Source organism: Parambassis ranga, chromosome 4, assembly GCF_900634625.1.
Source record: "Parambassis ranga chromosome 4, fParRan2.1, whole genome shotgun sequence".
Classification (NCBI taxonomy): domain Eukaryota; kingdom Metazoa; phylum Chordata; class Actinopteri; family Ambassidae; genus Parambassis; species Parambassis ranga.
Genome location: NC_041025.1, coordinates 14,764,611 through 14,791,406, shown reverse-complemented (window position 1 = coordinate 14,791,406; position 26,796 = coordinate 14,764,611). Strand labels below are relative to the sequence as shown.

At 40.4% G+C, this 26,796-nt stretch overlaps 3 protein-coding genes across 4 annotated transcripts; all 3 read left to right on the top strand.

Annotated features, from left to right (window-relative positions):
• Positions 1-1,926: 1,926 nt before the first annotated feature.
• Positions 1,927-10,481, top strand: LOC114434480 (alkaline phosphatase-like). The gene is made up of 11 exons (XM_028403762.1): positions 1,927-2,098; positions 2,737-2,862; positions 4,666-4,781; positions 5,934-6,108; positions 6,516-6,688; positions 7,134-7,268; positions 7,350-7,425; positions 8,216-8,350; positions 8,441-8,632; positions 8,858-8,974; positions 10,127-10,481. The coding sequence occupies exons 1-11, from the start codon at positions 2,005-2,007 to the stop codon at positions 10,399-10,401; spliced, it is 1,614 nt and encodes a 537-aa protein (XP_028259563.1). The 5' UTR covers positions 1,927-2,004; the 3' UTR covers positions 10,402-10,481.
• A 1,999-nt stretch (positions 10,482-12,480) lies between these two features.
• Positions 12,481-17,634, top strand: LOC114434443 (intestinal-type alkaline phosphatase-like). 2 transcript variants are annotated; one of them, XM_028403700.1, is made up of 11 exons: positions 12,481-12,621; positions 13,063-13,179; positions 13,906-14,021; positions 15,481-15,655; positions 15,758-15,930; positions 16,065-16,190; positions 16,280-16,349; positions 16,449-16,583; positions 16,712-16,903; positions 16,984-17,100; positions 17,295-17,634. In XM_028403700.1, the coding sequence occupies exons 1-11, from the start codon at positions 12,546-12,548 to the stop codon at positions 17,564-17,566; spliced, it is 1,569 nt and encodes a 522-aa protein (XP_028259501.1). In that variant the 5' UTR covers positions 12,481-12,545; the 3' UTR covers positions 17,567-17,634. The 2 variants fall into 2 exon arrangements, with proteins under 2 accessions (XP_028259501.1, XP_028259502.1); XM_028403701.1 differs by lacking the exon at positions 12,481-12,621 and adding an exon at positions 12,684-12,767.
• Positions 17,635-18,205: 571 nt separating this feature from the next.
• Positions 18,206-25,308, top strand: LOC114435159 (uncharacterized). The gene is made up of 9 exons (XM_028404765.1): positions 18,206-18,575; positions 19,082-19,234; positions 19,357-19,462; positions 19,783-19,906; positions 20,227-22,596; positions 22,866-23,034; positions 23,123-23,285; positions 23,364-23,496; positions 23,840-25,308. The coding sequence occupies exons 1-9, from the start codon at positions 18,511-18,513 to the stop codon at positions 24,004-24,006; spliced, it is 3,450 nt and encodes a 1,149-aa protein (XP_028260566.1). The 5' UTR covers positions 18,206-18,510; the 3' UTR covers positions 24,007-25,308.
• Positions 25,309-26,796: the final 1,488 nt, after the last annotated feature.

The following is a 26,796-nucleotide window of genomic DNA, read 5'->3' as shown; positions in this document are numbered from 1 at the left end:
AGAGGACGGGAAGCAGAGGGGCAGGATGACATTTGTAATTCACTTTAAAAGGAGGGAGTTTGACTCAGGATCCAGATGCTGAGATAAAGGAGGGCTTAATTGTGCGTACATGTGTATAACTGTGTGTGTTTTCCCTGCCCTTATAAATAAGCCAGGTTTAGCCTCTTTAGGTATCAACTCTAAAAGTACCTTTTCAAAATGAATTCAAGTGCTGCTATGAGTTACACTTATGGTGTGTTTTTTATTTTTATCTCTCCCAGCATCACATTAAAGTATTTCCAGTACATAAATGGAAATAAAATTGCAACAAATCATCTTAAATGAGAACTGTCAGCAGAAAAAAAACACATGCTATACCTGCTTATACAGCTGGGAGCTTGTTCTCAGTGGTTAAAAGTTTCCAGACATTTAAACGCCTATATATAGTGTAATTGAGTGCAAATAAAACTGTCCAAAAACATATTGCACATCATGGAAATAGCTTTGTACTACCCAAGCTAGCTGCTATGCTAAGAATGCTACAAGTTTTAGACTGAAAAATGCAGACTAGACAACCTTTAGGCCTAATATTGTTTGTAAAATGTGACTGTACGCCTTGATGGTAGCTTTAATTCAGAGATCTGTTGTTAATTCACATGGAGGTTGTTCGCAATGTTTCCATGAACATTCAATCTTGCCATTTAATCAGCCAACAAAAACACCTTTTGGTAGATGGATGATCCATGCTGAGACCTAAAACAGCCACCAGGTTTTTAACACTCATCTTGCACGTAACTAGTTTAACTTTCCCAACATAAACTTGACTTTTTCTCTGGGGCAAACCCATAACAACTGAACAGAAAGGCATGCCTGCACTAGTTTTTTTCTCGCTTTTGCGCACCGCCGCTGGTATTTCCAGTTCATGCAGTGTGGGCCACATCATGTGAGGCCTCTTTACCCAGATTGCTGCTATGATTTTATTGCAGCCTTGATTAGGCACATGTGACTAACAGCAAACCCCTGTTGGCAGTGGTTGAGTGCATGGTTGGCAGACAGCAGAGAGGTCTTCCAGACCTCTGAATTGTAACGGGATTCAGCCTCGTGGGTTCGTAAGGCAATAGCTGTTCACCAGGAATTTGACTTTTTTTCTGGCCGCGTGGAACAAAGTTGGCCCAACTCACCTCATTTCACACATTAACTGTTGTGTTTGCGTAGAAGACGTTTTCATTCTGCAGGCTGGCTCCACTACCTCACAGAAGAAAAATGCTTGACTTCCCATGGAAAAACCAGCCAAGTTGACTTGGTGAGTGAGGGAAAATATTGGGGTCTTTTAAAATGCAAAAACTCAGAGGGGGGAGAGAAAAGGAAATATGAATCACTTTCCTGACATGAACACCAGAGCACATCAAGACCGAATCATGATATCCTCAGGAATAGGTTGGAAGTTGTTCCCTGTCTTCTCTTGGACTGTTTTTCAAGGGTACAGGGGGGAGAGAAATGGAAAAAGACACAGCTATGATTTGTATCATGATGGATGCCAACACAAATTGGGTAGACGTTTTTTTTTTCTTTCTCTCTGTTAAAGGGACTGCTGCATAAAAAGACCCATTACACATTTACCACATCAAAGAACCACTTGAATCTCTATCAGAGTGGTGGAGCCAGTGAACGGATGGCAAACAAACCTTTTAAACAATAAAACCAGGCTGGTGAATTTTCAGGAATCAAAGTGAGTAGAGGGGCCGTGATGCTCCATGAATCTTGTGTGGTCCCAGCCTCTCTTTTTTTCTTTCTCTCCCCTGGCTCTTCCTCCTTCTCACACATTCTCCCTTCCCTCTTTTGTAGCTCTAAGCCTATGAGCTGGCGTGAGCCCTTCCTTACTACACACCCAGCGGGGCTTTATAAAGGCAGGGCCGGAGGTCTCAGCAGCCACACACACACGCTCTCTGCTTGTGCCTGTGCGTTTTGCTGCTCTGAACGCTGGCTGTGTCAACGTAACCAGCCTCCAGATTGTGTGGATTAGAGATGCTGACGCCACACTGCAGGGCCCCAAAACTTCTGGGTATCCTTCTGGGCCCCATCCTGATGGCTGTGGCCCGGGCTGCTATGGACAGCCAAGGTGAGGAGACAGCGCAGTTATTACTGCTGCCTGAGGCTGGGATATTAGTAGCACTTTGTGGGCAGACAAATGAAAGCAGGTAACCTCAACCTGGGAAAGGACGAGTGAATGAGGACAGACCGTTTTACAGAACTTGAACTGCACTGAGTACAAACTCAGGTGTGTAGGTGTAATTGCAAGTCAGTAAGTGTAAATGAACAAAAGCTTGTGTCAGTATATTTTTGCCTGTGTCTACCTGTTTGTGTGAACTCTGGGATGGACTGTTTGTCTTTCTGATGTTTTGATGTGTGGCTGAAAGTTTCTTTTTTTCACTTTTTTTTTCACTGTGAGCCTCTCTGTGGGCATGAATGGAAAGAAACCAAAGGGTCTTCTTGGTTGTTTTTGTCTTTTTGACACCTCTTGATGAACCCCCTTTCTTTTTTTATCCCAAAGCTGTGTCAAATATGTGTCAACGTATCTGGAAAGGCAAAGAGATGAACGTGTGCACCTATGCACACACTTGAAGCTTCTCAGCCTCAAAGCACTGCCGCAACAATACACACTTAGCAGTCAATATCACACCTTCTCTTTTTACCTGTAAGATCTGTCCACATCCCTCCACAATGCCCCTTGACGATCTGTGTGTTTCTATGAGGCAGTGCTGTATGAACTTGAGAAGGAGCCAGCCTATTGGGATGCACAAGCAAGAGCAACACTGGATGCTGCACTGAAACTCCGGCCCCGAGAGCACCGGGCCAAGAACATCATCCTGTTTCTCGGCGATGGTAGGTCCATGCTATTATTAAAAAAGCAACTTTACATACAGTCTGTACTGACATAGATGTGTCAAAATGTCTACAGCAAGGTTCCTGTGTCTTTTTTGGTCAATTTTCCAAATACTGATGACATGATACTTTTAAGTCATATTGGTTTTACTGAGAAAACCCTGTCTGAATGTGTTAACTGGACTTTTGTCCTTAGAAGGCATTTGCATATATGGTGTATGCGCATTATTCACACAGCTGACTGTATGCATTTGAAATAACCTCTTTGGGAACCTCTGTGATTTATATGCATAACTTCCCTTTTTTGGGTTGGATATGTATCCAAGTGGTCCTCACCAGGAAAACGTAGCATGAGGTAAGTATTAAATTCATAAAAATGGAACAATCAGGCATAATTCTCTGCCCACATGTGTTCATGGGGGGCGGCGGACTCATTTGGATGGTAGCTAAAATTGGCAACCATACAATGGGAACAGTTCTGTAGAATGCGTTTAATGTTCTGAATTTTTGTGTTTTAATACCGGGTGAAAACAACGCAGCCTGCAGTGTCAGGGAGACTCAAACCTCAGACTCCTGAGTGAATCTGTATGTACCCACAACTGTATCAGTCCTGTGTCCAGACGTCGGACAAGATAATGATGTATTGCGTTAGCTTAAGCGTAACCATTATTGACCTACTTTGGCATTTGTTCATGAGGACATGTTGTTTTTGTGTGTGTTGATACTGCGTAGAAATAAAGAGACACCACAGTGGGCCAGGAAGTTGAGACCAACACACTGTGTTGGGACCACACTGCCACTACAGGTCAGTACAGGACAATGTCGACATCCCTCAGTATATATGTATACACAAAAATGTGTATATACAAAGCTCCAACGTGGCTGTTGTCTCAAGTTGTGACTTAATGTCACAGAGACACAGGGCTAGGCTCTCTTGCACAGCTGAGTAGTTTCCAACCAGCTATAAGGAAATGCGGGGAACACTAGAAGGCAGAGTTCATTGTTGGCTCCAGTGTTTCTTTGTTAATGGTCTTCTTTGTTGGCACATTGTTTCATTTTTGGCACCATCAGCTCCTGTTTTGTTCTTTTGTTCTTTTGTTTTTGTCCTGGCAACATTCACTTCTTATTTCCTGTGTGTAGGACTTATCAAACCTGGTGGTCAGAAACTTGTGCTGTGGGTGTCACTTTGAAGATTCACCACTCAGAATTAACAAACAACTACAATATCTGATCTAAATCAACCTTATTTAGTCCCATGTCTGGGGTGGCCAGGGCAAGGTTTTCCAGAACATGGTCTTTTTTCTTACTTTATGACATGTAACTAGAAACTTAAAAGACAAAACAGATATTGTACGTGCTTTACAAAAGAAAATGATTTCACTAATATGTAGAGTAGGTTATGTATGTTCTACCAGCAGTGTCTGAGTGTAGTCAGTGTTGATTTGTATGATGACTTTGTTAGAAAATGTGGTTCCCCTAGAAAACCACTGCTTTAAATGCCCAGTCTCTTTGTGGGTTCACTTGATGTTAATGGACTTGCATGCACATGCTTTCAGTTTGTTTGCTTAGATTATGATCGAATCAAATGTTTTACCCAATATGACAGTTCCAGTCCAAGCTATGCTAGCAGACACATTTTATTATTCCTGTTCTGGAATTGTTTTGGTCTGGACAGGCAGCAACTGCCTGGCTGCTAGCACAACATACATATTTATGTACTGGTGTATCAAATATTGCATTATTTACTATTGTTATTCATTATCAGTATATTAAAAGAGTGAAGCTTCATTTTTTGCCTTGCAGGAATGGGCGTGTCCACGGTGTCAGCAGCTCGAATCCTGCGAGGTCAGATGGAGGGCGGGTCTGGGGAAGAAACAATGCTGGCTATGGACACCTTCCCATATGTGGCCCTGTCTAAGGTGATAACACACATTACCAATCTATAGGTCCCTGTTGTTCAAAGTGTGTAGGATGGTCTTTTTAACATCTCTTAATAGCAGGTTTCTGGTAGTATATCCTCTCCATACGTTGATGTCGCCTCATTCTAAGCTAATGAAAACACCATTTCTGTGGCTAATGAAAAAAATCATTATGATTATTAGATTCCTTAAGCTAAATTTCTTTTTTCCCTCTAGAATTAGAGTCTAAATTGATGCCTGATGTTGGAATAAAGGTTCCTATTTTATAAGTAAACAGCTCTGTCCATTTATTCTAGTTTGATTTTATTATAGTTTTTATTAATGATAACTTTTTATTAGCAATTTACATTTAAAAAAACTTCCATTTTATAAAATGTAGAACAGCTGAGAAAACAAAAACAGACCATAGACTCATTTATCATGTTGTTGCACTTTGACCTTTGAATTGCCTCACCACACACACACACACATACACACTCCTAGATTGTGTGAGAAAGAGAAAGTGAGGGAGAGAAAGAAGCATGTATTTCTATGCTTGTGCATGCAAATACATCCTTAAATGGATCTGTGGTTGCCTGGTAAATCAATACAGTTTGATAAATGGAGAGAAGAAGCAAAAGACAAAGAGAAACCACAGATCAATACCAGAGTATGAGGAAAGTTGTCTCAGGGGTTATGTGTCCATTTTTTTTTACAGGCTTTGTTACCTTAACATGCTACATCTTGTTCTACCCCCCTCCACCCACCCCCCACCACAGCCCTCAAACCTTTGTGTGAAAAGTTTTAAAGGATTTAGTTTAAATCAACACTGCGAGTGAAAACGCTGATGCTCTGCAAGAAACACACAGACTCAAAGTCAGATTGAGAATACTGGCTAAAGGTAATCCCTAAATTATTGTATCTTATGTGTGATTTAGAGAATGAGGGAGTATAGGGAGTATTTAAAGGGACTTTAGTGTCTATGCTGAAAGACAGACTTCTTTCCCACAAGGATCTGCTACCTGAGTAACAGATTATCTTTGCATAGTTCATTTTATACAATGCAGTGAATTCAGAAAATGTTCACACTCGCTCACTTTTTGTGCAATTTGTACATTTTCCCTTTTGCTATTTGCTGCTGTATCTTTCATTGTTTGTGTTTTTACTCCTCAGACCTACAGCGTGGATAAGCAGGTAGCAGACAGCGCCAGCACGGCCACAGCCTACCACTGTGGGGTGAAAGCCAATGCTAAGACAATAGGACTCAGTGCCAACGCAGTGGCATACGAGTGTAACACCACCTTCGGCAACGAGGTCTTCTCAGTGCTACGACGTGCTAAAGCACAAGGTAAACTAGTTTGGGTGTGATATGTAATGAAAAGGTCGACCAGTTTGAAGAACAGCTTTATCTTGTGCAACAACCAATTAAATATGAAGAATAAAACAATTATCTGATAAGCTTGTTCTCTCTACTACTTAAGGGTCACCAGTTATAGTTCAAAGTTCAGATAAGGACACACAAACATATCAACTCATTCTGATGAGGCATGTGTGACAAATTACACATTGATTTTATTTATGACCTTTCCAAAAGATCCTTTATTATTTGTACACCTCCTCCCCCTATACCCAACCCAAGAGAGGTACTAGTATCTCAGTGGGCAAGGTTAAATGAGGTGCCACTGAGCTTCCTCCACCCTGTTTATTTTAATCAGTAGCTTAGCTCCAATTTGTGTTTGACTTTGTGTTTTCCAGGTAAATCAGTGGGCATAGTGACCACCACTCGTGTCCAGCATGCCTCCCCTGCCGCCGCCTATGCCCACTCCGTCAGCCGCAGCTGGTACAGTGATGCAGATCTTCCTTCGAGTGCCCGCCGACAGGGTTGTGTTGATATTGCCACCCAGCTGGTCACCAACGTTGACATTGATGTATGAATGTGCCTTTTTTTAACCATGTGCAGGGCTTCCTGAATCATGTAATACTAAATATGATCCTTCTTAGTGACACAGAAGCGGAGTCCAACAAGTTGCTTGAGAGTAAATGAGGAAGGTTATTATCATATGAGTCATTTGTGAAGTCCAATGAGTGCTGAAGGACTTTGATCTGATATTTTTTAGGGAACAATTTTGGATTGAGTCCTAAACCTTTATCTATTGTTAAATGTTTTCCTTGCTCATATTTTTGGGTTAACTATTGCGTATATTGAGGTATTATTTAGTTTCTCAAATCTGATTTTGGCTGGATTTATGCACATTTCCTTATTGAAGTTGGACAGTTCTGTTTACTTTTGGTCGTACAGTCAGAAGATGATTTGCAGTGAGTGCACAAAAATACCTTATACACTCTTTAATGTCTATCTGGTGCCCTTTTAAGGTGATCCTGGGAGGAGGCAGGATGTACATGACACCAAAAGGCACCCAAGACCCAGAGTATCCAACCTCCAGCTCTCGCAAGGGGGACCGAAAAGACAGACGGAACCTCATTGACGTTTGGCTTAAAGCTAAACCTGTAAGATCATTGTGAGGTATTTCCTACTTCATTTAAATCCATTTTCTCACAAATATTCTCTTTATTTTTTTTGTATTTCAGAACAAGAAATCACACTATGTCTGGCACAGGAAGGAATTTGATGAGATAAATGTAAAAACAACCGACCGTCTCATGGGTGAGTGTATATATATATATATGTATACAGTAGATATGTTAACACAAACATGCAGTCTGATAAGCAGGTGAATATGAACTCACTGCAGCATAAAACCAGCAGACACTGTAAATAAAATGAGATATGTAACCTTCTCAGGGGCTTACAACCAGTGCGTCCAGTTAACTTAGCTTTCATCTTTACAGCCATGTGGAGAACTCCTGATGGTGCACTGTAGATTGACAGCATTATCACTCTTTACTACAGCAATAAAAACTGAAGGGCAGGTTCTTGGCTGTGGTGATGCGTATGTCAGTAATACACATGTAGCTGCCCTTATCATCCTGTTGTCATACTGTCATAATGTTTATACTGTTCTCTTTACATTTAGAGGTCTGTGTTGAGTATGCTGACTGCCTGTATGTTGGTGCTGTAACAGTGAAATGTACCACCCTGGGATGTATAAAGCATGGATGCTTTTCTAAATGCTAGCAATTGGGTATTTAAAATCGAGCCCTTTCCATTCAGCTCTTCTGTGTAATTATGCCATGTGTGTACCAGAGTGTGTATTATGGCATTACAGGTTAAGTACAAACAGTTGCATTTCCCAGCTGTGATACAAACTTCAAATGCTGCCTTTGAGGATGGAGCCCCTAATCTCAGACATAGCTCATACACGACTGTTCAGCCCACTTGTATCATTCTTGCATATCTTTCTTTGTGTATTTTAAAGCTGTCCCTTTTGAATGTCTCAGCATTGTTCTCTCCTGCTGCCGATCATATTTGCTATTCCTTTTGTGTAAAATTCCAGGTCTGTTTGAGCCCAAGGACATGAGGTTTGAGGTTTTCCGGAATACCTCGCGCGACCCATCCATTGTTGAGATGACAGAAAAAGCCATTCAAATCCTCAGGAAGAATCCCAAAGGATACTTCCTGTTTGTAGAAGATGAGTACCAAAGAAATAATCCTCTTACTTGCATGTTCTTATGTAGCATTGTGGACTCAGTTCTAAAATCCTCCTGTTGTCCTTTGTTACGAGGGAGAATCGATCACGGCCACCATGACGGCATTGCCAAACTGGCACTGACAGAAGCTGTGATGTTTGACGGTGCCATTCAACGCGCCGCACATCTCACCAGAGAATCTGACACACTGACTGTGGTCACTGCTGATCACTCACATGTTTTTACTTTTGGTGGCAACACACCTCGAGGGAATCCCATCTTTGGTATGACTCAAATTCAAATTATAAACAAGATGTGGAAAACAGTCCATTTAGACCTGAATGACGTCTTTTGGAATATTCATGTATGAAAGGGAATACATGAGAGGATTGTGGTGCACGCTAAATGCCCCCTTCATGTTTCGTTTCAAAGTACATGAGAGCCTGTTCCACCATGTAAATATGCATGAGCAATGTTTTGACTTTTCCGCCAATATGTTTGTCATTCAGGACTGGCACCAAAGAAAGCAGATGACAAAATGCCCTTTACCAGCATCCTTTACGCCAATGGTCCTGGTTATGTCCATGTAAATGGATCCAGAGGGAACATTACAATGGTGGATTACTGTGAGTATAAACTAATTTCTTTCAAATGTGGCACTCGTCTGTGCTGATGTGTAGACAGACAGCTTGAACTGATGTGGTTATGGCTGACTCATGCCTGTGTGTGTGTGTGTTTTTCTCTGGAAAGCAGAGAGGAGTTATTATGTTTATGGCATCCTCTGTTCTGTCTTCTGTTTAATTCTCTGCACAGGCCTCGGTGTGTTTGTGTAACTGTACTTTTAAAAGGGGTTATTTGCATTTCTTTGTGGAACATTGGCCCGCAATGATCCTCATCCTCCTCTTCTTCCTCCTCCTCCTCCTCCTCCTCTTGTTCTGCCCCATTCACTTTAGTCATTGCATGATACCTGAAGCTGGAAATACCTCATCCTAGTCTCTTTGAATGGACTGGCATCATTTTTAGTAACAGTGGTTCCCTGCACACTCATCCCATCTGGCACCTTAAATAAATATGCAATTACACTGCAAGACTGTGTGGCAGAAACACTGCAAAAAATAACACTGTGTTTGTATTATCTTAATTTTAAAATAACTTATTATTGTACTTGATTTTCAGCATTGTTTGCAACAAATTGAAATTATCCTGTGGGATTCAAACATGTTGTAATTAAGTTTAAATGGGTAAATTGAAGAAAATTTGCTAAACACCATTTTATTGAGTAAAACAGCCACAAAAACATCTATGTGGAAATCTTGAAGCTATCCACAGAGGACTGCAGGGTATTCGTGCAATGTCTGGTAATGGCAGTGCTGAAAACAACTGTTAGATGTTATTATGAGGAAATGTATTTAATTTTTGTGATTGAACTCTTAAATTGTGTGATCACACGCTTGCATAAACTAAAATGATCTCCCATGAAGAACTACTTGCCGTGGAAGAAGCAGACTGATAGGTTGAAGCCCACAATGGATGTTATAGACAAATGATTCATCTAATTGGACCTCTCTCCAAGTTGTTTTCAAGGATGACTTCCCAGATGTTTCTGTGTTGCAAACCATATGTTGTATCGAGTTAATTTAACCCACAGTGAAGGGTAAAGTTAATGTGGATTGACACTAGGGTTAGTTTATGGTGACATAGAGTTTTTAAAAGCATGTGTTTTGTATTTACAGTTGATGTTCCAAGGATTTGGTGACTTTCTGCTTGTTTCTCTCCAGATGATGAGGAGTACATGCAGCAGGCTGCAGTCCCACTGGATGCGGAGACCCATGGCGGAGAGGATGTAGCCATTTATGCCAAAGGTCCCATGGCTCACCTGTTCCACGGGGTGAAGGAACAGAACTACGTGGCGCACGTCATGGCCTATGCGGCCTGTTTGGAGCCCTACACAAACTGCCCTCCTCACCCCCACAGCCGTTCCTCAGCTGGGTGTGTGAGCACGCCTGTGAGCCTCCTGTTCAGTCTGCTCAGCCTCCTCTGGTTGTTCACATGACCCTCAGAAACACACATTTGAGAACACACACTTACACACAATGGCATTCTATATATGCAGCCAAACAGACTATGCACTATGCACTCATTGTACACACATGCACTGTATGCACACAGGCTGGCCAATCAAATGCAGGGATCCAAAGTACTGTATTCATATCTATTCATAGCCACTTTTATGCATGCTTAACAGGCAAGCTTAAAATATAAGGCACGCACTGAAGGTTAGTACACATGCATAGTATAAAATGCAACCATTTCCCGTGCAGATTTAGCACTCATTCTGTACTGGTGCTTAGGCTTTGGCTAGCATAACGAAACAAACAAACAGCCTGAGGGTCATTGGACACTTTTTTGGACACACAGCAGTAAATGACCTGAATGAACTATCATCCACTGTGCCACGCCAACCAATAACTTCTCATAAAGATCCTGATCCTCCTTCTCAGTTTTCTATATACAGTATGTCACTCTTTATATTAAATATGTAGGTTCCTGGTGTTTTGTTACTTTGTCTCTTGATGCAATATGTAATGTATTTGGATTCTACATGAATGTATATTGTAAGCGATCTATAAATGTATTTTTATACATTTTTTCTACAAACATGTAAGCATAAAAACATGATGTTGTTATGAGTGCGTTCAATCCATTTTTTAAAAGCCAGGTTTTTTATTAATTACAACAAAAGCATCAGGTAAGTCATTTATTTACAAGGGTTAAGGTGTCTGTAGATGTATGTCTCAGGTCGCCCTTTAGTGATTCCAAATAGCTTCGTCTTTCATCTCTCATTTAAACCATCTGTGTTTTCTGTCTAGAATGTACTGTCTCAGAAGTAGGTGGACAGCTGATTGTAGACCTTAAGGAGCTGGCTCTCCTGTGCCCTGCCATACACGTGTGAAGCAGTTGTCTTAGAGAGAAAACCTCTTCTTTGTGTTACTGGATTGTAACAGTCCCCCTTTCCTGGACTTTACCTATTTCTGTGGAAGGATACGACAGTAGTGGTCAGTTTTATGTCTTTATACCACCCTCCTGTGGCTGTGTAACTACAGTACTTGTAAAACATGGATAAGATTTGTCACTGTGATAGTAAGACAAATGGCAGAGAAGCTTGTTGAAGTTGGCATTTAGTTGGGACAGCTTTAACCTTAACAAAGATTTTATCCGAACCAACGCCGTTTTGATGTCTGAACCAGCCAAATACCGATGTCTTTTTTTGTCTGTCTCTCTCTGTAATCTGAAATGCCCTTGACATGTTAGGCTTATTTTGCATATCCTATATTAGCACAATAAATGAAGGTTACAGTAGCTAAGTGCACTTGTCTGAGCTTTTGGGAGTTTTTTTTTTTTAAATCTTTTCCTGTAATATTATGCTGATACTGACAAGAAACATTTTTACCTTGTCTGCACTGCAAGGCCAGTTGACATACAAGTGGTGAAGTTTTTAAACCACGCTGCTAAAAAAAGCACAGATGTTCAGACTGACACACCTGTACACACACAGTCTCACCTCAACAAGTAATTCAGACCAATTCAAATAAATGCTTGGTGAATTGTGACCTTTGGCCTGCGTAACTGTGAGCCATAAATGTCTACAGTACAAGTAAAAAAAAATAATACAAGATAATATAAAAATACTGTAATCATGATTGCTAATAAATTGGAATTCATAGTGGCTATTGGAAAGTCATTAAAGCTCCTGCTGGTAAACATTCACCCGATAGGACGTACTTCAGCTGACCTGTCACTAATGAATAACTAAGAAGGTAATCGAGTCACATAAGTTTAATTAATAACTCTCATTCACATTTTCTGTTGTCATTCTACATTTATTGCACTGCCAAACACTATGTATGTATCTATATATACATATTTCTTCCAAAACATATCAAAACAAAAATAATAATTTCAGTAAGTTAATCAAAAAGTGTATAACAACTAGAACTGGAAATGTGCCCATTCTATATTCTCAAAGTGTGCATTTGGCTGCCTGTTTTTCTGGTCTGTGTGTGTGAGTGTGTGCAGGTGTTGTGAAGCTCCTCCACGTGCCCTTTGCTCCTTGCTGCACCTATAAATGGACTTCTGTGTGCAGAGAAGAGCTCTTGTAGTCAGCTTTTAAAAGGAAAATCACAGATAGTCAGCACCATGACGGGCAAACATAGCCTCATTTTTACTGGATTATTGATTCTCCTTTCAGTGCAGTGGACTTTGTGCGTTCGAGGTAAGGATCGGTTACACATCACAACTTTAATGTATCTGCAGAAAAGTAAATAGAAATTGTGTGTGATGTTTAGAGATGGCAGACATACAGGGACACAGGGAAACAGAGAGGCTGTGATATGATCACCTGTTAAACTTCCAATTCTTGTAAATAGTGACACAAACAAAACAGCTATATGTGTGATTATTATTATTTATTATTAGTATTTGTATTATTATTGTTAGATTTCACTTAGTTTTATATAACACGTTTTTTTGTAAGGCTTCAGTTTCTTATTGCAAAGTATGCATTACTATTGTTTTTAGTTATTAATATAATCCTGTTTATTTATTGGGTTGTGTTTTTGGGAACCTTTTTTGACCAGTGTTGCAAAAATATTTATTTGTGGAACTTCTAACATACAAATAAAACACATAATATTGTGTTTCATCCTGCTTACAGAGGAAGAGCTCCATGCGAGCTACTGGGTGAACAAAGGGAAGCAGGCTCTTCACACCGCCCTGAATGTTCGGCCCAATGTGCACCAAGCCAAAAACATCATCCTCTTCCTGGGAGACGGTGAGTCTTCCCTACAGAGCTTTTCTATAATACAAGTGTTTTTTTTTCTTTTCTTTTCTTTTTTGAATTATGGAATATTTCCTTGTATATCTTATCCTGAGTAAAAATAAATAAGCTGCTATTTGCCCTTATATGACATGTAAGCCTTAGCCGTGACCCCAGACCTCACACAGATAAAGAAGTCGCTGCTTTTCACTTTCTCCATGATTGAAGATCTTCATTTGGCAACGCCAGTGCACAAATTATAAATGTATGTATGAATTATGGATTTATGGTCACAGCAGCCTCCACTCCTACCCACACACATGCTGATGACAGCACATTTAAGAAGTTATCAGTGTGTGGGATTGATCAGTAACATTTAATAACCCCATAACTGATGTGTTTATGGAAAACAAATCGAAAAATATTTGGTTTTAATGTGGCAACACACTACACAGCATGAGTTATATATTTAAATGTTAATTAATCCCCAAATATTAGCATCTTTACATAAAGTAAACTTCACTAGGAATGTTTAAATTTGGGGTATGTTGGACAACAAACCCTGGATTATTCATCATAATACATTGTATTTGCTTGTTCCTCCAGTTGTGACATACCCATATGTCTGTCAGTGGCCTTCAAAATCTCATATCAGAACATGAGGCTTCACAGAGCATAATGGCAGCCTTGTGCTTTCTCAGCAGATGTTATCTACACAGGTGTGTTTCTACCTGCTTTCAGGTATGGGGATACCAACTGTGACTGCTACCCGGATCCTCAAAGGCCAGTTGGCAGGGCATTCTGGGGAGGAGACCAGTCTGGTTATGGACACCTTCACACACCTGGCACTATCTAAGGTCAGGCCAGCACGATCAACACATTCAGCACATACTTATAGGAAAGATTCCACACGTGCTTTCATAAAAAGCATCAATACAATGGTAGCAATGATGTAAACTCTCCACATGGTATCATCTCAGAGTAATTTGATGTGAAGCAGTGATGAGAAAGACAGGTTGGTTGCACTAGTCGATGAAGATTCTCAATTATCCAGGTTATTTTCATTCAGAAGGTTGAAGCTGCTCGCTGCTCCTCCAATTCAATTCAATTCAATTCAATTCAATTCAATTTTATTTATATAGCGCATTTTACAATCAGAAATTGCCTCAAAGCGCTTCACAGAAACTCAGAGCATGTGACCCAGAACCCAAACCCCCGTAAGAGCACTGTGGCAAGGAAAAACTCCCTTTAAGAGGAAGAAACCTTGTGCAGAACCCGTCAACTTAAGGGGGAACCAGTCCTGCTGCTAGTCGGCTGGGTAGAGGAGGAGAAGAAGAGGGAAACAGGACAGAGAGGATGCAGGAGAGAGAGAGGAGCAAACATGATACAGTACAGAGCAAACATGACAGCAAGATGAAACTGATTATATTATAATGGATATCTATATATATCGTCAGTCCATAAGTAGTCATAGTAATTTGAAGCAAAGAAGAGCAGCAGGGGCTAGTGAAGTCAATGAGCACAGGAGAGATCAGGGGCCGGACTGCAGGTCAGCATGCAGGTCTTGAGACCTGCAAAGAGGGAGAGAGAGGCACAAAGCTACGAGTAAGACAGTAAACACGGATTATGAGACGATATTACCAGTATGAGCCAGACTAAGGAGAGTAGAGGAGAGGTCACAGGGTGAGTTGGAAACTGCTCAGTGGATCGTGTTTGTGGCCCCCGACAACGTAGGCCTATAGGGAGAGTTCAGAGACCGGACTCCAGGTCAGCATGGGTGTTGAGACCTGTAAAGAGACAGAGAGAGAGCGAGAGCGAGGCACAAAACTACGAGGAAGACAGTAAATGTATATTACATCCAAGCAGCTTCAATAGTTCTGGTTTTTGGTTGCACTTCTGTCAGGGCCCAAGGCATATGCAAAATATGTGGTCGCTTAGGGCCCCCAAGAGCACCAAAAGTCCATGATAAAAATATATATTTTATATTTAAAAAATAACATTGATTAATAGCAAATTACTCATTATGGTAATGATAGTTACACACTGTGCAGCCTATAGGATGATGAAGCATCTGATGCTGAGGTGGTATGAAATTTTGCTTAGGGCCCCATAAAGACTTGAGCTGGCCCTGACTTTTGTAACACACTAACAAGCTGAAAATGCAGTTTTACATCATGCATGATGAAGTATAGCTAGTGATGATGATGATGCACCCAAGAATTTAACTGTGCCTCTGAGTGTAAGTCACCGTGGAGAAGAACACCCCAGATGATAAATGTTAATGCTAATGTGTGTTATTGTATTTGGTACCTGCAGACGTACAATGTGGACCAGCAGATGCCAGACAGTGCTGGCACAGCAACAGCATACTTATGCGGCGTAAAAGCCAACTACGGCACCGTGGGTCTCACAGCCGCCACCCCGAGGTACAACTGCAGTGCCTCCTTTGGGAACGAAGTCACATCTATTCTGCACCGTGCAAAGCAAGCCGGTAGGCCAGCATTCAAATGACATGTTTGACATCCTGTGTAACAGATGGACCGCTACAAAAAATAAAGAGTTTACATTATGATGACCATCTTGTGTATTTTAGGGAAATCGGTTGGAGTTGTTACTACAACCAGAGTACAGCACGCCTCCCCCTCTGCATCGTACGCTCATTCTGCCGACCGAGGCTGGTATTCTGACTCTGATCTCTCTTCTGAGGCTCGCCAAAATGGCTGCCGTGACATTGCTTACCAGCTGGTTTACAACACAGAGATAAATGTAAGCTCTAATATGAAGGTATTTCTGTGGTATAGGCTCTTCGCTCACTACATGTGATAAAGTCTATTGGACACATGATAAAATGTATTCAAGACAAACTTTAACTATGAGCCTTAATTTAAACTTGAATGTAGGTCATTCTTGGTGGAGGTCGTCAGTACATGCTTCCCAACACCCAGCAGGACCCAGAGTATCCGAAAGAAAAAGGAACCCGTAGTGATGGAAGAAATCTGATTTCAGAGTGGGCTAATGGAAAACAGGTAAAGTAGTCTCATGTTTGAGTCTGTTTATTACACAGACTTTAACTTTTCCTTTAATTCATGTGTCTTTTATTGGTCATTTTCCACAGAGAGCTAAATATGTTTGGAATAAAGCTGATTTTGACGCTGTCATACCTAGAAATACAGACTTTCTGCTGGGTAAGCAGAACAACCATCCACCAGATACAGTTATGTGGAATATTTCTACAAACATGATTAATGCTGAAAGTTCTTTGCAATTTTATTGTCTATATTTAGGTTTATTTGAGCCCAAAGACTGCCGCTATGAGCTGGACCGCAATCCCAACACCGAGCCGTCTCTTACAGAGATGACAGAGAAAGCCATTCAGATTCTCAGCAAAAACCCTAAGGGATTTTTTCTCTTTGTGGAAGATAAGTGTAATTTCTTTTGTCTGTTCCTCTTCTATGCATAGCTTATAATCAAATAATTAATCTTGAAATTAACCTATGTATGATAATTTTCTGATTAGTAGTGATGCTTATTTGTTAATATTTTTTAAGGGGGAGAATTGACCATGGTCACCATGCAGGGAAGGCCAAAAGAGCTCTCTATGAAGCTGTAGAGTTTGATCGGGCGATCGGGCGGGCAGCTGAACTCACCAGTGAACTGGACACTCTGACTGTAGTCACTGCTGACCACTCCCACGTCTTTGCTTTTGGAGGGCATTCTGCCAGAGGAAATCCTGTTCTAGGTAAATAAGGAATTTAAAAAAAATGTGTATAATGAATATCATTTCTCCTTCATACATCTCCTTGCCTTGTGATTTTACAGGGGTGTCCCGTGGTCTCGCTGACGACAAGAAGCACTTCACCACTGCAGTGTATGGGAATGGACCAGGATACCAGATTGTCAATGGGACACGTCCAGATGTGAATGAGTCAATTTCATGTAAGTGTATGCTGATGGATAACAAAGGTGGATAACATAATAGCTCCATCTTGTGGTGTAACAGGATACTTACTAAAGAATGTTGTTATATACAGAGGAGTTATCTGTGGAGTTGTGTGTGAACTGTAGGTTTGCAATCTGCCCATTTTTAGCTAATAGCTAATATAATGCTCATTTATCCTGTTTCCTTTCAGCGGGTAATGACTACCGTCAGCAGGCTCCTGTTCCTCTGGACTCAGAGACACATGGTATCGAGGATGTTGCCATTTTTGCTAAAGGCCCCATGTCCCACCTTTTCCATGGAGTGCAGGAACAGAGCTACATCCCACATGTCATGGCCTACGCTGCCTGTATAGAGCCCTATGTGGATTGCAAACTCGACCCAGCCAACAATGCTGCAGCAGTCAACCCCAGCCTCCTGCTCCTTCTGGTGGGCCTTCTTGTCCTCAGCCTCTGCTCTGTCTAAGATGACAGCTTTTGAAGAATTTGTGCTGTTTGACTTTTTTTTGAAAATAAATTATTCTTTTCACTTTACTGAGTGCATTCCAGAGTTATATGGTTACACAACTTTGACACCAGGAAGTAATTTGTATTTTCTTATGAAAACATGACACCAATAATCTTGTTTATATCAAAAATAGTGTATTTTATATTTTTTTTAATAAATAGTTTCCTTATTGTATTATATTATTACTGATCATTGTCAAGATTTTCATGTTTCAAGGTGACCTAACATCATATTACATTTCCATTCTATTACATAGATTTATTGCAGGGTAATTCACATATAATTAAGCATTTGAGTGTACCTACTCCAAGCCTTTAACAGGAGAGACAGAGAGAAAGGAGTGAAACTCGATAGAAATTGTGTTTAAGTATTGATTAAGGCCATTACAAGACGTACCCTATGGTACACGCTAACAATCAACGCCTCATCTGATTGGTGCAAGTTTGTCCATTCAGAGAAGCGAGTCGACGCGACTTCCGCCTACTGATAGACTTACGTCAGTGTTGCCAGATTGGGTGGGTTTTACGTTCAGCTGGGGCTGGAAACTTGTTACTCAGATCTGGCAACCCTGCTTTACGTCTTTGGAGGGAAGTTTAATCAAAATAGTGACGCAGCTCCAAGGCAAATTCAAAATATTTAGATAAACATGTAGCTGGTGACTGGTGAAACTTTATTTTAAGTTGTTTACGGTGAAGTACATACAAGTGTAGTGCAAAGTGTACAAGTAATGAATAGGTTTTTGCAGCTACGTCAACTGTTAGCTTCCTTAGCTAACGCTAACCGCATTTGGAAGTTATCCGCAGCTTGCAGCAATCGGCTAATCAATGAGCTAATCTAGAAAATACCGATCATAATGTAATTGTTATACAAACATCTTTTTTTTCTGCAAATAAACGTTCTCAATGGATCGAAACACGACTCGACTGGAGAGTCAGCTGTATAAAGCGGTAAACGACGGAGATCCCAGGTTATATTCAACCCTCTTTCTCTTTATTTGCTCGGACATGTCTTGAATGAGAAGCGACAGATATGTTGACTCCGTGGAAAAATGCTTGTTCTATAACTCATTAGCCATATTTTGCCAGTTACTAGTTATTTCGAGAATGTATTTTTCCCCACATAGTGCTTTATTAGTTTTGTGTGTCTTAATGCTTCTATTTGATGAGGATTTCTTCAGCCTGCTGTAATTCTTCATGGTAGCCTATAGTAGTACAGCGTTTACTTGATCACAAAGTTGTTCCTGGTAATCTCGGGAAATACTAAATTACAATACATACAGATTTTATAAATCGTAGCGCACTGTAAGATTTGCTGCTTTACTGCAATATCCTAAGAATCTTTATTGTCAATATGTAAGGCACGATGAAATTTAGTTCAGCAGCTCCTGGCTTATCCGTTGCTAATCGCACTTTTTAAATTGAAGTTAAGCCGGTCAATTTTGCCAGAAAGTAAAACACATCTCTTCTTTGACAGATCTGTGCAGCTTCTTCTCTTGCAAGGTGCCAGCCCTGACCTGGTGGGTTGTAAAGGGGTGGCAGCAATACACTTGGCAGTTGGCAAGGAGAGTGAGAAGAACACACGCTGCTTGAAATTGTTGCTGCAACATGGAGCGGATCCCAATATCAGGTAGAGTTACAAACACAACGAAATAACACCGTTAAAGTGGCAGAATAAGATGCCAAGATTTGTTGTCACTGTTAATATTTTGTATCATGAATGTTATGTATAATGTTGTATTTACCCCCCAGGTCATCAGAGGGCCTGACTCCTTTGCATGTTGCCGCACTGTGGGGGTGTTATCAAAATCTCAAGCTGCTCTTAATAAACGGAGGGAACCCAAACATTAAGGACAATGTAAGAAATCATAATCAGTCACTCAAGCATACCAAAAAATAAAAAATATACCTCTAACGGTAAAAATTAAACATTATTTACAGCAAGATAAAAAATAAACATAGGCGCAGAAGCAAAAATGTGCAATTGTAATTCAGCATTTTGGAAAAGGCGCTCCGTTGTCTGTCCAGTACAGGGAGGAGAGGGTGGTCGGAATTATCCATGATGGATAACAGTTTGTTCAGTGTCCTCCTCTCCACCACTGCATAAAATGTCTGTTGTCCAGATGTACCATTTTAATCTGTGTTTCACTTTATTTGGATGTATGTATGTTCGTACAGGAAGGAAACACACCAAGGCAGCTTGCAGAACAGCAGGAAAATCGAAAATGTGCACATCTCCTTCGAGAATTCCAGGCCAGCTCAGTGGACACCGAGGAGGATGACCTGCCTCAGTTCCAATACTGTGAGATGTTGTTGTTGTCTTTGATAGCTTCAGATTAGGCATTAGCAGAGTAGTAGATGTTTAATTTAAAATTTGTATAGTGATGTAATGCATGTCAAAGTAATTGTTTTTCTGTTGTATTTGTATGCCCGTAGATCAGTACCTCGTTGTAATTCCACAGTTATTGTGCTGCTTACAAGCCAAACAAGTGTTACAATTTTAAATCCCTGGCATTTTTATAATCGCATATTTGCACATTGTTTACATGTGTATGCATGGTTGTGCTACTGGGTGGTCTTGAAAAAGGGATTTTAGTCTCATAGCTTACTTTTTTTCCACAGCTGTGTACTCGGACCAGACAGACACGTCCATCGAATTTGAGCCAGACTACAGTTTCAGTTCCCATTCTTCTATGATAAGCGACTTTGGTGAAGCTCCATTGAGCAGCACAAGGCGTTCATCATTTTTCAACCTGTCTAACATTAATGGCAGACCGAGTTGCAGAAGAACATCATATAATAGACTTGCTGGTCCTTCTATGCTTTCAAGCACTCGCATGTCAGCAGTGCAACCTGCAGCTGGAATTCTTCAAGAGGATGATTTATGTGCGAATGATATTCTTTCCACTTCACATGCAAATACAGCTGATGGCAGAAACTCTCCCTCTAGGAGAGACATTCTACCAGCATTTTTATCCAGACAAACACTTCGGAAGAGTGTGAGCTTCAGAGATGTAGATGAATATTACCCTGTTTTCAGTCCCGAAACTGCTAAACAGCAACCTGCTGTCGATGGCAGCCAGTGCACCAGTAACCTAACCTTTGACCTATCTGAGTATTCTGGTTTTCTGCATTCAGAACGCACGGCCACACTTTTACCTAAGCAGGGCATCGATGTCACATCACCAGATCACGTTTATGTTTTCTGTAGAGAAAGCGGTGCAGAAGATGACTTGGAGAAAACAGTCATAAGTCGCTTTGCTTATGAAGATAGTCATGAGGAACAGGAGGGGGGCAGTGTAAAAGACTCTAAGGTAAATATGCCTGAACAGCGAGTGTGTTTCCGTGTTGAAAGTAGTAGCAGTGGGACTGGAAGCAGTAATTATAGTAGCTGTGAGAGCGACCATTACACCAGTGCTCTGGATTCTTCCATGCACCCCAGGCATCTTTTACTCCCTGCAGTAGAGGAGGCTTCTGCTGGGACTGAATCAGAAAAGACTGCAGTTTCTACAGGAACTGATTCTAAATTTACAAAGCAAGACGAGAATCTCACACATGTTCAAGCAGAGACCAAACTAGATTCACATCCTAAAACTATAGAGACCTTACCCATTACACTTGATAATCCCTCCTTGTCACTAGTAGAACACTTAAACAGTGATCAGTTGGAGGCTGGTAATGGTTCTTTGGACACTGTTAAAGACACAAGATCAAATGCTTTTAATGCATCAGAACAAAACTGTGACCTTTCATTCACACCCAGTCCTTTTGTGACAGGCAGGACTCGCTCGAGGTTGAGTCGCTGCTCATTTAGAACAAGCAAAACCCCTGAGAGCCTTTTATTCACGTCTTCTCTCTTTGAAGAAACGCTGCCTACCCCGCTTCGTACACGTCGACAGACGCCCCGGACTCAGAGCAGAGGGGACTTCTACAGCTCACCACATGCGCTCAGCTCTACACACTCCATTTCAGAAAGTGGCACAGATGGAGACTACTTGCCTGCTGAATGTCAGGACACACAGTGTAGCACTCTTAGAGCTGCATCCAGTGTCAGCAGTAGCCAAGCTGATACGGTCATCCTTCCTAAGAGCATACCAGATTCTGCTGTAGAATCACAGACTTTGTGTGATACAATTGCACTAGAGAATAACCAGGACAATTCAGGTGATGCTTATGAAAGAAACCTTGCAGAAATTATTCTTGCCTTGCGAGAACAAGACCTTGCTGAAAGCAAGGGATTTTTGACTGATGATCTAACGAGTGCAGATGAGACAACTACAAAGGGAGAGGTGAAGGATGCCCTCAATAAGGATCAGGCAGCTAATCTAGAAATTCAGGATGCCTGGATCACTGAGGACTGCATCTCCCAGGCAGGCTCTGGGTCATCCACATCTTCCAGCTCTTTTTCCCCTAGGAGGTCCAGGGAAGACTCTGACCTTCCTTGCACTCCAGGCACTGGATGTACCCCAAGATACAGCATGAGCAGGCTGTCAAGCTACCGCCGGCCACAGAGCCTGGCTAACCTGTCATACACCCCCGGAGGGCGACCGTTCATACAGGATATGGACGAACCAGTGGAATACCTCTACACTGATACAGAGCAGGGCCACAAACTGATTGAGACCCACGTCCCACCTACAGCAGACACCTCACTCAGCTCCAGCCTAAGTACTACAAGCAGCGAGGAGACGATCCTTTATGACTGGCGTACTTTGCAGACAGACACGGTGAGCAACAAAGGAAAGGAGAATCAGAAACCCCAGATGGTGGCACAGAAGGAGAAAAACGATGAATGTGGGAACAATTTGTTGCCAGAAACCAGAGGGATGACCGACAAAGAGTTGAGATTGAGGCTAGTAGAGCTGGGGGTGAGTCCAGGTCCCATCAGCAGTCGCACTAGGCCCACATACATGCGCAGGCTGTGCATTATGTTACAGGAGGCAAGCTCCCAATCACAACATCCCCAGAAGCAGTCAGAAAAGCCACAAGGAGGTAACTCTTATGCTATTTATTTAACTTAACTTGAGCTTTGATAAAGTAATGATAATGTTTGTAAACTTTGTGTTTGTCTTATGAATTGCGTTCCCGTTTAAATTAATGATTGTGTGGTTATGGCCTTGTTAATTTTTATAAAAATAAAAATAAAAAATGGAACTAAATATTCGATACCGAAGCTCACAATCACTGAGTAGATTGGGACCACTGAACAAATGAGGTATATTGATACATTTTTTCTTTTGTATCTCTGTTCTTTTTCATAGATTTAGGTTATAGTCCAGAATTGTGTCTGGTCCTGCAGACCTTCCGGCTGCCTGATTGTCATGCGGATGAACAGGCTTTTTGCCAGCAGTTTGACCAACCGGATCAGAACAGGAAGTGGAGGGAGGGCATTATCAAGTCCAGCTTCAACTACCTTCTGCTCGACCCAAGGTTTTTCAGTAGCATCTGTTTTGGTCTTTAACCTTTTGACCTTTTACCTTCAAGAAAATAATTCATATTTGTTTTGTTTTGTATCAAGAGTGACCAAAAACCTCCCCTACCGCAGTCGCACCATGACTACACAGGAGTGTTTCCAGACTTTTCTCCATGCCATTTTTTATGTGGGCAAAGGAAAACGCTCCCGCCCATACAGTCACCTTTATGAAGCTTTAGAGTACTATACAGGGGACAAGACCTCCAAGGTAAGGCAGCACTTACTGTTTTATTAAACAAAAAGGCAGTTTTTGTTAAATGCTAGCTCTTCTTCTTCTCAATGACAGAAACTGTGCCCCAAAGTGCAGCACATCCTTCAGGTGTGGAAGGCTGAGCAGGGAGTCATCTCTCTGCATTGTTTCCAGAATGTCATTCCAGTGGAGGCTTACACGAGAGAGGCCTGCATGGTGGAGGCCATCGGTGAGTACACAGGGTGAAACTCAGCATTGATGATAACTTTGAAGTAGGAAATAAGGACATAAGCACAAAAAAGCTCCAGTGTGAATACCCATTCCTGTCTGCTTCCTCCTAGGGTCTTACATAATCCTGACAGATATCAGCCTATTATTATTCATATAAAGTATCATTCTAACTTAATAAGACTTGCTTATAGGGAAACCCTTAGATGAGGAAAATGCAAATGAGTAATGTGCTTGTTCAGTGTAAGAATTTGCATAACTGTTTTCCTGCACAAATGCTGCGCACTTGGACAGCATTATTCTCATGCCTGTCAGTAATCAGAAACATTTTCCAATTGTCCCAGGGTTGAAGATGCTAACCAATAAGAAACGGGGGGATTTCTACGGTGTAGTGTCCAACTGGCAGCTAAGGAGGAAACGGGAGTTTGGCATCCACCTGCTGTACCGGGCCATGCAGATCTTCTTGGCTGAGGGTGAGAGGCAGCTCAGACCTGCTGACATCAGACAGTAAAGACACACACCAGAGGGCTGCGCAAAAAGCTGCAAAATGCCAACAAACAGAATAGAAAATAACCACTACTTTAGAATGCAAAGCAGGCCTTTGTTTTGCTGATTAACAGTTGGGTGAGCTGTTCTCGAGCATTTATCTTTCTGCTATAAATGAAAAAGAGATTCCCAATCTCAGTGGGGACTCCCTTTGTTTAAAAAAGGCTTAGTAAGAATAAAACTTTCTCTATTGCTCACACAGTAAAAATGTCACATTAGGGCTGGGTAATATGAATTAAAATCTGTATTACTGTTAGGTGAATTGTTTAAGGTTTTTGAAATTCATTTTTAATAGTAAGAACAATTAGCATATGCTTTTTACAGGTTTGGTACTCTTTAACATCTCTTTAACATCTGTAAGTAAATGGATTTTTTGTTATTGCATTTGTTACTGAAGGATCCCTGGAGCATTAAAGGCAGTGACAGCCTGTGGGATAGAAGTAACATATCATGAGTTGGCTAGTTTGATCAATCACCCAGCTCTGTGTGACATTTTCTGTAAATATTTACATTCTTTGAACACTATCAATTAGCTTAGCTTCATTTCGGTTGGGGGGGGGAAATACACAACTATGTAGAAAATGTGAATATTTCATTTAACCTGCCCATCACAAAAAAATAATGATTTCACAAAGATGGAGAAGTACAATAAATAAGGGAAAAAAAACGGATAGTGTCACATCCTACATTTAATATGTAGATCAATACGGTATTAAAATAGTGACACTTAATCAGGTTACTTTGGTAGTCTTAAAAGAATGTTTTGCTTAGCAGAATAGGCTTTATAGAAAGCTTTGTCAGTGTGTTTTTTAAATGCGATGTGATTTGTTTACATTGCTAGTTGTTAGTTGTTTAGCAAAAAAAAACTCAGTAGTTGATTTAATAACTTCTCTGTCAATTTAGAAGTGCAGCAGGTTTTTTTATATTTAGGATGTACAAGATCATCAGACCTCCCAACTCGATAGCAGAACTGCTGTGTTATTTATATTTTATGTATCTGTGATATGTGCGTGCTGCATCTTACAGCTGTTATTTGGTGTCACCATCTCCATAATTTTATTAGCTCATAAAATAAATGAATTTCCATCTCATCTCATCTTCCAACACATTAATGACCAGGGCAGTGAGCTTCAGAGGTGTTCATTATCTCCTCAGGGTATTACATTGATGAGGCACCTCATAGCTGCTGTATTTGTTTTTTTTATATTACAAAAAGGCATTTCTACTAAAACTTGCAAAAAGAAAAAGTATATTTTTGTATATCCCAATCCCCAAGACTGTTGTAGATTGACTGAAAAATGTTGTTTGAAAATAACATAGTATGCAGAAGCTGTGTAGAAAAGTCAGGTTTTGATTGCTTTAAATATAATAAAGCCTACTACTCACTACATGTGTGATTTCATGCCTAAGAAAACAAATCTAAACATTTTTGCAGCATAATTGACACATAATTAAAGTTCTTTTCTTGTGCTCTCTTGTAATGTAGGTACAAAAAATATAATATATAAACCTGAACTGAATAATTCGTTTTTTGTTCATTTTCATGTCCTGTTCTTTGGCGTCCCTCTAGTGGACAAACGAAGTCATTGATTTAGCTCTTCAATGTGTAGAATTTGTCTTAATACCATTCCTCTGTTACAGGTCATTTTAATTATTTTGAATATAATATCACTGTATGGTGCATTTAAGCCTAATTTCCACATATAGCAATTCAAAAAGTAACATCTTCACTACATTAAATTAATTTTAATTCTAAAAACAGAAACAAATGTCTACTACTTTAGTCAACAAGGGCCTCATTTCAACAATTTAGGGCATTAATCATGTGTGTTATGAGTAAGAGTTCCGAATTTTGTAGGAACAGTCTTTAATTACTGTTATCATGACTCATTTAGTTTCATCTACAGCAAGTGGTTAGACAACCATCATGGTCTGCACAACCAATGTCCTCTATTGCTGTCAGCCCTGACGCTCTGTGACCTAAGTGACACATCAAATTATCTGGCAGGATTGGCGCATATCTCTTCCTAGTAATTGCTTTTCTGTTTTCACACATTCTACTAATTAGTCTCTTCAGATAACCATCTTTAAAATGTGCTGAATAAGTTATATGCAGTGTAGGCAGTCACGTAATGTTGTTGTGTAAGGCTGTTTTAAAAAGCTTTAAATTGTAGCTGTGTACTACACAGTTTGAAACTAGACTGTAAAGAGGGGTTTTCCTGCTACACAGTTACAGTTCATGTTTGCTGGTCAAGCAGTAGTTATAATAGAGAATCAGCTCTCTTCAGTGTTTTATTCAAATAAAATGTAGGTACTTTCCTGACAGCAGTCAATCGGACTCACCCACCAGTCTCTACAAATCAAAGAGAAATATTCTTCTCATTTAAAAATCCATACAAACTAGCACCTCAAAATAAACAGGTTTATTTGAAATTAGGAAATTAGGCAAGAATGAGAGAGACATATAATAATTTTACTGTAACAAATAGAATTTCTTGCAGTAAAATATTAATAATGTTACAATTAAATATAAATTCAATTTAAACAAATAATTGAAAGCTGTTTGAATTATCTTGACTACATTTAAACATAATACATCATCATATGATGTAGCCTGGATCTGTTGCAGGTTTTACTTACTTTAATAAAGAGATTTATTTTTGCCACTTTGACATGTTCTCTAAGAATTAGAGACCCGCCAAGTTCTTTCAGTTTATTTAATAAAATACAATAAATAATAGCATACTGTATTATT

Coding starts and splice junctions, on each gene's coding strand:
- LOC114434480 (XM_028403762.1), top strand. CDS start 2,005: ATGCTGACGCCACACTGCAGGGCCCCAAAACTTCTGGGTATCCTTCTG. Junction 6,109..6,515: donor ACGACGTGCTAAAGCACAAG/GTAAACTAGTTT, acceptor TGTGTTTTCCAG/GTAAATCAGTGGGCATAGTG. Junction 8,633..8,857: donor TCGAGGGAATCCCATCTTTG/GTATGACTCAAA, acceptor TTTGTCATTCAG/GACTGGCACCAAAGAAAGCA.
- LOC114435159 (XM_028404765.1), top strand. CDS start 18,511: ATGGATCGAAACACGACTCGACTGGAGAGTCAGCTGTATAAAGCGGTA. Junction 19,463..19,782: donor ACCCAAACATTAAGGACAAT/GTAAGAAATCAT, acceptor ATGTTCGTACAG/GAAGGAAACACACCAAGGCA. Junction 19,907..20,226: donor CCTGCCTCAGTTCCAATACT/GTGAGATGTTGT, acceptor TTTTTTCCACAG/CTGTGTACTCGGACCAGACA.
- LOC114434443 (XM_028403700.1), top strand. CDS start 12,546: ATGACGGGCAAACATAGCCTCATTTTTACTGGATTATTGATTCTCCTT. Junction 13,180..13,905: donor CATCCTCTTCCTGGGAGACG/GTGAGTCTTCCC, acceptor ACCTGCTTTCAG/GTATGGGGATACCAACTGTG. Junction 17,101..17,294: donor TGTGAATGAGTCAATTTCAT/GTAAGTGTATGC, acceptor GTTTCCTTTCAG/CGGGTAATGACTACCGTCAG.